Source organism: Notolepis coatsorum (genome assembly GCF_963971535.1).
Source record: "Notolepis coatsorum genome assembly, chromosome: 1".
NCBI lineage: Eukaryota > Metazoa > Chordata > Actinopteri > Aulopiformes > Paralepididae > Notolepis > Notolepis coatsorum.
In genome coordinates, this window is record NC_140165.1 from 96,372,979 (window position 1) to 96,382,691 (window position 9,713).

General features: G+C 41.0%; 1 protein-coding gene across 1 annotated transcript in view; it reads right to left on the reverse strand.

The window, feature by feature from the left end:
- Positions 1–9,713, reverse strand: part of spag17 (sperm associated antigen 17) — a gene marked incomplete at both ends in the record, with an annotated part of 169,923 nt that overhangs the window by 74,844 nt on the left and 85,366 nt on the right. The window contains 4 exons of the mRNA XM_084332990.1: positions 2,877–3,071; positions 6,715–6,887; positions 7,107–7,221; positions 8,908–9,071. Coding sequence (XP_084189116.1) covers positions 2,877–3,071; positions 6,715–6,887; positions 7,107–7,221; positions 8,908–9,071 — 647 coding nt within the window. The remainder of the gene's footprint in view (positions 1–2,876; positions 3,072–6,714; positions 6,888–7,106; positions 7,222–8,907; positions 9,072–9,713) is intronic.

Genomic DNA, 9,713 nt, shown 5'->3' on the forward strand with positions numbered 1-9,713 from the left:
TGAATTTGGTTTTTTTTAATATTTAATGATAATTTATTTACATCAAACCACACTTTCAGCTTGGATAGCTCAGCTGCGACATTCTTTAAAAGCATTTGGAGGCTCTCTCCCTCACAGAAGACATTTGTATCGTCAGCAAAAATGACATTTTTCAATATTTTAGACGCATTACCTATATCATTTATGTACAGTATGAATAGTTTCGGGCCCAGAATTGACCCTTGCGGCACACCACAGATTATGTTTGACTGAGTGGACCTGTACTCTCCCAACTGCACAAACTGTTGTCTTTGTTCTAAGTAACTCTTTAACCATTTGAGCCCTACTCCTCGGATCCCATACCTTTCCAATTTTAGTAGCAGAATATCATGATTTATAGTGTCAAACACCTTCTTCAGATCTATGAAGACCCCTATTGCAAACCTCTTATTATCAATTATGCTCGTCAGTTCTTCTACTAGGTCCATTAGTGCCAATGACGTTGAATGATTCGATCTAAATCCATATTGACTGTCTATAAGTAATGCGTTTTTATCAATGAAACTGTCCAATCGTGCAGCAAATACCGTTTCCATTATCTTTGAGAACTGGGAAAGGAGAGAAACCGGCCTGTAATTGGTGAATAGATTTTTCTCACCGGCTTTGAAGATCGGTATCACTTTTGCAGTTTTTATTTTGGTTGGGAAGGCACCCAGTTTGAATGAGAGGTTACAAATATGCACTAAAGGGTCTGCTATGGCTATTATTACATGCTTAATTAAGGTCATGTCAATGCCGTTCCAATCTGTTGATGTTTTATTATTAAAATTGTTCACAGTATCCATAATTTAATTTGTATCCGTATTTCTCAAGTAGAACTTGGGTTTCGTTCTTCAAGATAATTAGAAACACCTCCCCCTTGTGGCGGGGTTATCTCCTCTGCCAATTTAGGCCCCACATTAACAAAGAAACTGTTGAAACCTTCTGCCACCTCATTTTTTATTACTTACTGACTTTCCCTCATCTATAAATTCATCTGGAAAGCCAGAACTAGTTGCTTTATTTCTTATAATTGAGTTTAATATATTCCATGTTCCCTTTATGTTATTTAAAAAAAATTCCAATACATTATTATAGTACTCTTTCTTACATTTTCTAACAATATCAGTTAGTTTATTTTTATATAGTTTATACTTAATTTCTTTCTCTTTATTTCTGTGCTTCATAAATTCTCTATATAAGGTGTTCTTTTTTTTGCAAGCATTCAAGGGTTTGTCAGTTTTTTTTTACATTTATTCTACTTTGCTGCATTGGACAGCTTCTGTCATATAACAGCAGGAACATATTCAGAAAAGAATCATAAGCCGAATCCACATCTATTGATTCATATACATTTCTCCAATCCTGTGATAATAGTTCTTGTCTGAACCTATGCTAGAGCTGGGAGCTCTGTAAATGCAACTGACACTGATGTTCTTCCTTTTTCCCATGTCCATTTCAATAGCAATACATTCACATAAATCATCAATTACCATCGTCATATTTTCAACTATCTTGAACTTTAACCTTCCGTCTACATATATTCCTACTCCCCCTCCCTTTTTATTAACTCTATTCATGTAGTTAAAATGATATCCCTCCAACTCAAAATCTACCCCTTTCTCCATGTTGATCCAGGTTTCCGAAATTGCAATTATGCTGAATGGTTTGGTGAACTGTTCAATATAATCTTTAATTTTATTAAAATTAGCATATAAACTCCTGCTATTGAAATGTATGATCGATGTGTTGTGTTCAAGTTGGAATTTTTCCTTGAACTGGTCATCGGTGTAGTAGCAGCACTTAGTCACATTATTAAAGAAATTCCTCTCTGGGTCAATGTCTCTGTTTAGATCATGCATGTTGACTGTTCAAGGTTTACGCGCATAGTAACAGAATCACACCCGTCCATACTGTAGTTAGTAGCCAACGTTGTCCTAATAAATCAAATGAGTCATATAAATATTCACTCTCAACAGAGACCTCAACAGGGATCGCCCCATTGTGTAGCTCTGGGGGAAAACAGAATCTCGGGTTCCACAGCAAATGTTCCATTTCAGCTATTGACCAAGTCCCAGTTTCCCAATTTTCCTTTTCCCGGTGGTTGCTCGTAAATAGGCCTAGTTCCTTATTCTCCCCTGTCAAAGACAGACATACTTGGCAACTCAATTCCACGGTCAACCAGTCCGGAATGTTCTTCATAGCCCCGCATAAAATAATGTTAACAAGCATGACGGACATTGTTGTCATCATATGTATGGAATACTTGTCTCTCAATGTATGCATTCTTTTCATTTGTAGATGAAAAAAATGTAGGTCTCACCATTGTTTGTTGATAGGCTTTCAGTGGTACTTCTCCAGCTCCTCAATGTTTCTGATGACTAGAACTGTTGCTTGCTCTGGGGTTCCGTTTAATTTGATGAATACTTTGCAGTTGGATGTCCACGTTGAGTTGATCTTCTTCTGGTATCCGAGTTTTCTGGCTTTGCGGGCGATATCTCCGTTCCTCTTTGTCAGGTGTTCGTTCAAGTACACATTTGTTCCTTGTAGCTGTTTTCCTTGTTTCAGTAGCTCCATTTTGAATTTTCTGTTCGTGAACCTTAAGATCACAGCTGGTTTATCCGTTTTTACTCTTCGGGGGAGAAGATGGCATGCCTCCAGGTTGTTGGTGTCCAGATTGATCCCATGAGTCTGGAAATACTCAACCACCTGTCGCTCCACTGAATTGGAGTCGCGGTCGGTAGTCTCCTCTTCACCTCCATTTCCTCGTAGTGCGCGCGCGCGTAAGACCTCGGTTTAACATCCAAACCTGATATAATTATGTCATTTATCCTCGAGTATTGTTCAAGGTCACAAACCCGGTTTTCCAGCACCTCAATTTTCTTGTCCTTCTCTATATTCTGAGCTTTGAGGGCTCTCACCTCCTCCATTAATCCCATGATGGTTTTCAACTGTTTACTGACAGCTGTCATCTCTGCTGTGAGGAATTCATGCGCCTTCCTCATCTCCTCAATCTCGGAGGCGAATTCCTTTTTTGGTGGCATTTCGTCGTTCTGTATATTATGTACCTTGGCACTTAATGAAACTTTGAGAATTGTTAGCCGTTTCAATGAAGTCCTTTAGGTGAATATAACTTTCCCTTGTCGGGAGCTCTCTTTTCCACGCTGCAACAAGAAGATAGATACAAATCTCTGTGCATTCAGTAGAACTATATCTGGCTGCAAGCTAGCCTAGCTTGGAAGCGGATACGGACCACTAGCCTAGCTTAAGATTCCAGGGGAGTGTTTTTGCCAACAGCTAGGCTAGTGGTCCGTGTTCACTTCCATTCATTATACTAAACTAGCTTTACTGAAAGCAAGGAGAGGAAATATATATCCATCTTCATGTCTGACACTGGAGAAGACGGTAAGTGCATTTCCCATAATGTCGGCGTGTTTCTTTAACACTTTGAGTGCCAACGACGAGATTTCTCGTTAGTTCATGCCAACCGTTCAGTGCCAACGACGAGAGATCTAGTTTTTTTTTTTATTAGCGATTTCCATTCATATTTCATCAATCTAGCCTCCCGTTACCACTGGAACTCTCTCTGAGCTCCATTGGGAAAATACCGCCCCCAATCGTCTCTCCGTGTGGTACTGCACCCCTTTGGATTGGATTGAATGAAACGCATGAAGAAAAAAAAATATCCTGCTTCCACATTTTACTTCTCTGTGCCACTGTACTCGTCACGTCGTCAGACAGAAAAGAATGCGAGGAGGAGCCAGTCAGTCCTATTTTATTTATTCAGTTTCGATTCAGTGCGTTAGCTAGGCTCGTGGTTCGGTAATAAGATATAAGAAGTGTATTCTCAGGAGTTGGAGATCAGCACGAGATACTGTACATTACTGACAGTGTTGGATTTGGATTTATATGGAGTCTGGACACACACTTTATCAAGCCCGGCCGGACCACAAAAGCTTCTCGAAGGGTTAACGCGACGGCTCGAGGCTCGTTCCAAACAACAAGTGAGTCTAACAATATGTACTGTTCTGTAGTTACTGAAACTGATTGAATATGGCAAGTCAAGATTCAAGAGTTTTATTTGTCACATACACACAAGGCATGCAGTGAGATCTGATATATGAGTGAGTGGCCGCGATCTCTCTCTCTCTCTCTCTCTCCCTGTCTCTCATGCTCTCTCTCTCCCTGTCTATCTCGCTCTCTCTCTCTTTCTCTCTCACTCTCTCTCTCTCTCACTGCCTCTCTCCCTCTCTCTCCCTCTCTCTCTCTCTCTCTCTTTCTTTCTCTCTTTCTCTCTCTCCCTGTCTATCTCTCTCTCTCTCTCGCTCTCTCTCTTACTCTCTCTCCCTGTCTCTCATGCTCTCTCTCTCCCTGTCTATCTCGCTCTCTCAATACGCGTTGACTAAAAATAAAAATAAAAGCTTTACAATTTACATACTGTAGCTGTCCCTTTGTTCATTAATGTTTAACCTAAATGTAGAACAACTCGCCAAAAGTTACCATTGCAAAAACCATTTGACAAAAAAATCTATGATGGTGTTTCGACCACCCAGCGTTGGATCAATAAACGCGATCGATATTTGGAATGGCGATCAGGAATTGGAATAATCTTTTTAGAGAACATCTGATAAGGAATCTATTTTTACCAGTCTTGGGATAATCAGAGCTTTTTTCACAGAGATATCAACGTGGGCCCTATGTGTGTGTGTGTGTGTGTGTGCTGATCAGGAAATGGATAATCGATTTTTCAGCCCGCTTCTATAGCGTGCATAAGTACACATATACTGTACTATCGATAATCTAGCGTTTATTTGAAAACGATTCATAAATAGGCCGAAAAATGACAACGTTTTTTGTGTATTCCAGTGTATTCCACTAAAGGGCGATTATCACAGAATGTTTATATTTTCCTGAAACTTTCAAAAAACTAGTTTTTCAAAATGGTATAAAACGGAAATGAACCGATTAAAAAACAATCCGTTTCGACAATGTTGACTGCAAACAAGTCATTGATAAGCGACGGCCATATTATACACATAATTTAAGTTTAAGATATAGTTTATGTGTTCGCAAATATGAGAGCTCTATCATTGAAGTGGGCGTTGGCACGCAACGGGGTTCCGGGGCACCGGACCCGTGGCACGGAGTGTTAATGAAATATCTCTAGCCCCTCCCTCTTCTCTTGATCCTTCAATCACAACTGTTAAGCAACAGTCGTAACTGGAGGATCAGGAGAAGAGGACAGGGCGTGGGATAGGTCCATTGAAAATGTATGGAAATCGCAGTATGGCTAGTCTAGTCTCTAGTGCAATAGCCAAAACACAGGAAAATACAATATTTTGATAATGGCAAAAAGTGTGTCAAACTACCATTCAGAATTTTGTATTACAGCGCTGCAAAGATGCCCTGGTCTGAAAATCGTGTTCTACAGACATGAGAAGTTTTGTACAGACGTCCACAAATATTTTTATTACGTTTTAATATTGTGAATTATATCAGAATTGCAATATCTGTCAAACTAGATTAGATTCTTACTCACGTATTATCGGACAATACTGAGTACCATTCCAATCTATTACAGCACTTTTACCCATTCGTTTGGGGTCATTGGAAAGAAAACATTGATTTGCTGTATATATAATTCCATTTTCCCCAATTAGAAAGATCTAATGTGCTTCTATGTGCAAAAGAAAGTGTATTCACTTTACTTTGATGTCACTCATGGCTCACGGGACCAGATTTTAGTGGGGAAATTCTGGAACACCTGTTATCTGTCAGATATCCGATACCACTATCGATATCTGTGCGTTCCTAACACACACACACACACACACACACACACACACACACACACACACACACACACACACACACACACACACACACACACACACACACACACACAGTGATGGAAAGTAACTAAGTATTTGTACTCAATACAAATTTGAGCTACTTGTACTTTATGTGAGTATTTTCATTTTAGGGAACTTTATACTTTTACTCCACTACATTTCAAAGGAAATATTGTACTTTTTACTCCATTACATTTATCTGAACCCATCAGTTACTAGTTACTTTTGAAGAAAAATATCTTGCATAGAAAACATGGTTAAAATGTATGAAGATTATATACTTTCACAGAGGACATAATCAGAGCAGCATAACGGGACGACACACCTTTATTAACACGACCTATAGAGGTCAATGGATCGAGGGTTGAATGCTCCCAAGCAGTGGAATACACAAACGGCATGTAGAATGCATACTTTTACTTTAGATACTTAATTAAGTAAATTCAATAACAAATACTTTTCTACTTTTACTTAAAGGAACACGCCAACATTTGGGGAAATTAGCTTATAGTATTCTCCAGAGAGAGACAAGAAGATGGATACCAGTTTCCTCTCTGTGCGTTCAGTAGAAAGCTATCTGGCTGCATGTTAGCCTAGCTTAGCGCAATGAATGGAAGCGGACAGTGCCGGTTAGCCTTCGGGAGAGGGTCCGCTTCCATTCATTGTGCTAAGCTAGGCTAACGTGCAGCCAGATAGCTTTCTACTGAACACACAGAGAGGAAACTGGTATCTATCTTCTTGTCTCTCTCTCTGGAGAACACAGTAAGCTAATTTCCCAAAATGTTGGCGTGTTCCTTTAAGTAAAGGATCTGTGTACTTCTTCCACCACTGCACACACACTCACAGCCTTGGTGAGGGGGTCCGTCGAGGGGAAGAGGCGCACAGGGCTGGTGGGCGTGTGCTCATGCGTGTTTCCCACGGTGGCCACACGGGCCCCTGAGGGCGCTGTGGTTACCCAGAGGCCTCTCTGAGGGGTGGGGGCGGACCCCAGCTCAGCTTCCTTCATGGGGTCCTTCCCTGCACACACACACACACACACACACACACACACACACACACACACACACACACACGCACACACACACACACACACACACACACACACACACACACACACACACACAGGCATGCGTAAACAATAGTGAATTGTGAATGAAGCAACAAACCAAAGAAGGAGGGAGCCCACAGAGAGCAGAGACTGGAGAGGAGCAGCTGGTAACAGACGTCCTGCGGTACCGTTCTCGTTGTCAGGGGCGTCGTTAGGTTCTGGAGTCGCCTCTACCTCAGAGTCAGGTACCCACACCGGACCCGAGTCTGGACTGGCACTGACTGAGCCATCCGCAAACAACACCTACACACACAGTTAAATGATTAGTGTGTGCGTGTGTATGTGTGTGTGTGTGTGTGTGTGTGTGTGTGTGTGTGTGTGTGTGTGTGTGTGTGTGTGTGTGGTCTCGCATTGATGTATCTCCACACTACATTCTATTATATTATTATTATTCTGAACATTATCATTGATCAGAACTCATTATCGTTGAACAGAACACATTATCATTGATCAGAACTCATTATCATTGAACAGAACATATTATCATTAATCAGAACTCATTACCATTGATCAGAACATATTATCATTAATCAGAACTCATTACCATTGATCAGAACATATTATCATTAATCAGAACTCATTACCATTGATCAGAACATATTATCATTAATCAGAACTCATTACCATTGATCAGAACATATTATCATTAATCAGAACTAGGGGTGTAACGGTACACAGAAGCCACGGTTCGGTACGTACCTCGGTATTGCGGTCACGGTTCGGTACAACAGAATTATTATTATATATTTATGATAATTATTATAATTATTATTATTATTAAATAGAATAATTTTCTATAGGCTTGCTGTGGTAGTCAGTGATACTGGTGGCATTCTGTGTTCAGGCATCCACTGAGTAAATTAATTGCCTACTGCCCCTTTAACAACTTATCCTTGTTAAGAGGATTTAACTTCACAAGAGTGAATACTAGAGAACAGATGACATGTTACAACAATGGCAGAGGATTCTTTGGATTTAAACACAGTAGCAGTTCAACCGGAAAAGTATGTTTCTTTTTTCCGGCGGGGAGAATGTTGGTGTATGTGTTGGCGACGCGTGTGTGTGTCTTTCCATTGGTTTCATTTGGTTAACATTATTGGGCGAACAAGAAAACTAAAGAAAACTGTAAAATTGTAATGACCCTGCAGCTGTTCCAATGTAAATGTGCCTTCCTCCGTGCACTTTCGCCCGCTCTGAGGTCGGACTCGGTGTGCCCGGCCACGCGCGCTGTTCTCGCACGCGTATTCTTCGTATGGCTGCACGTACCGCACCGTGACGGCCGTACCTTAAATTCACGGGACGAATACACGTACCGTTACACCCCTAATCAGAACTCATTATCATTTATCAGAAGAACTCATTATCATTGATCAGAACTCATTATCATTGATCAGAACTCATTACCATTGATCAGAACACATTACCATTGATCAGAACACATTACCATTGATTGTCTCTGTGCACACACTTGGTTCCTTGTAGAATCTCTGGCTGCCCAACCAGAACTAGGAGAGGCCAAAACCTTTTCTGGAGGGGAGATTCGGAAGGTACCAAGTGTGGTATAGGGGGTGTTTCATAATAAGAAGGGAATAGACTTTCAAAGTGCCCTAAACACTGTTTAGTGTTTTGTAATGGTAGGTTGGTATGGAGTGATGTGTCCATGTTGTACAGAATTGTTTAAGGTGTGAAATAATGTCTGTATTTCTTAATTGATTGTTTGTTGATTTTGGTTTGTCTCTGTAGGAGGAGTTTCCAGGATGAAGCCTGGAATAGAAGCTCCTCTCAGGGGAAGGAGAAGGAGAAGCAGGCTGGGAGGAGATACACAGCCATGCTTGAGCTAGTTCCCATATAGCCAAGGGCCTAGTTTGTTGCGTGATAATATTGTTTTGTTTGAAAGGTTTAATAGTGTTTGTGTGCATGTGTGTATACCTGTGTGGAGCCATCTCTCATGTATTTGACCACAGCTCCGTTGCTAGTGACGACGCGGGACAGTTCTTGCGAGAGGGAGGGGTCTGGGAGACCCCCTGCTGACCCCACACCGTGCAGAGGGAAACTCTGTCTCAGATACACACCGCGCTCCTCTGGAGAAACACCTGGAACACAACAACACCAACAATAACAGCCGGTAAATAAACAAGGACACATGTCAGAGCTGTATATCTAATACATAATTGTATATATAGTGTGTATATCTTAGACAAAGCGCATTACATGGGAGCCGCCACTAGGGAAAGAGTGGAGTGAGTGAGTAAGGGAGTAGAGGAGTTATTATACACACATACACAAGAAATATTATCCAAAGATATACATTATTATTATGCAATAACACTGCCAGGGTTGTGGGTTTGATTCCCACTGGTTGCACCCATACTGAAATAATGTATGCCGTCCACTCAAGTGCTTTGAGTGGTACAGTACTGGTACTAGAAAAGTGCTATAGACCTGTTCGCTGTATACATGTGCATCAAGGAGGCAAAGGGAACGTAATCCTGGTCAGAACAACGGGGCAGACTACAATATATTTGCATTTGTTAGCCATGCTAGCGATCTAAACAATCAATCCATGCCAAAGCTAGATGTAAAAGGTGAAAGACTCACACTCGCAGCCGTGCTGATTTGTTTTAGTTTGAGACAGCTTTTAGTCAGGGTGTCATGGTTTCTCCATAGAGCCCCATCGTACTATTTTAGCGCAGCAGCTCGTGCAGGTACTACAGTACAGGGAGAATAAACTACAG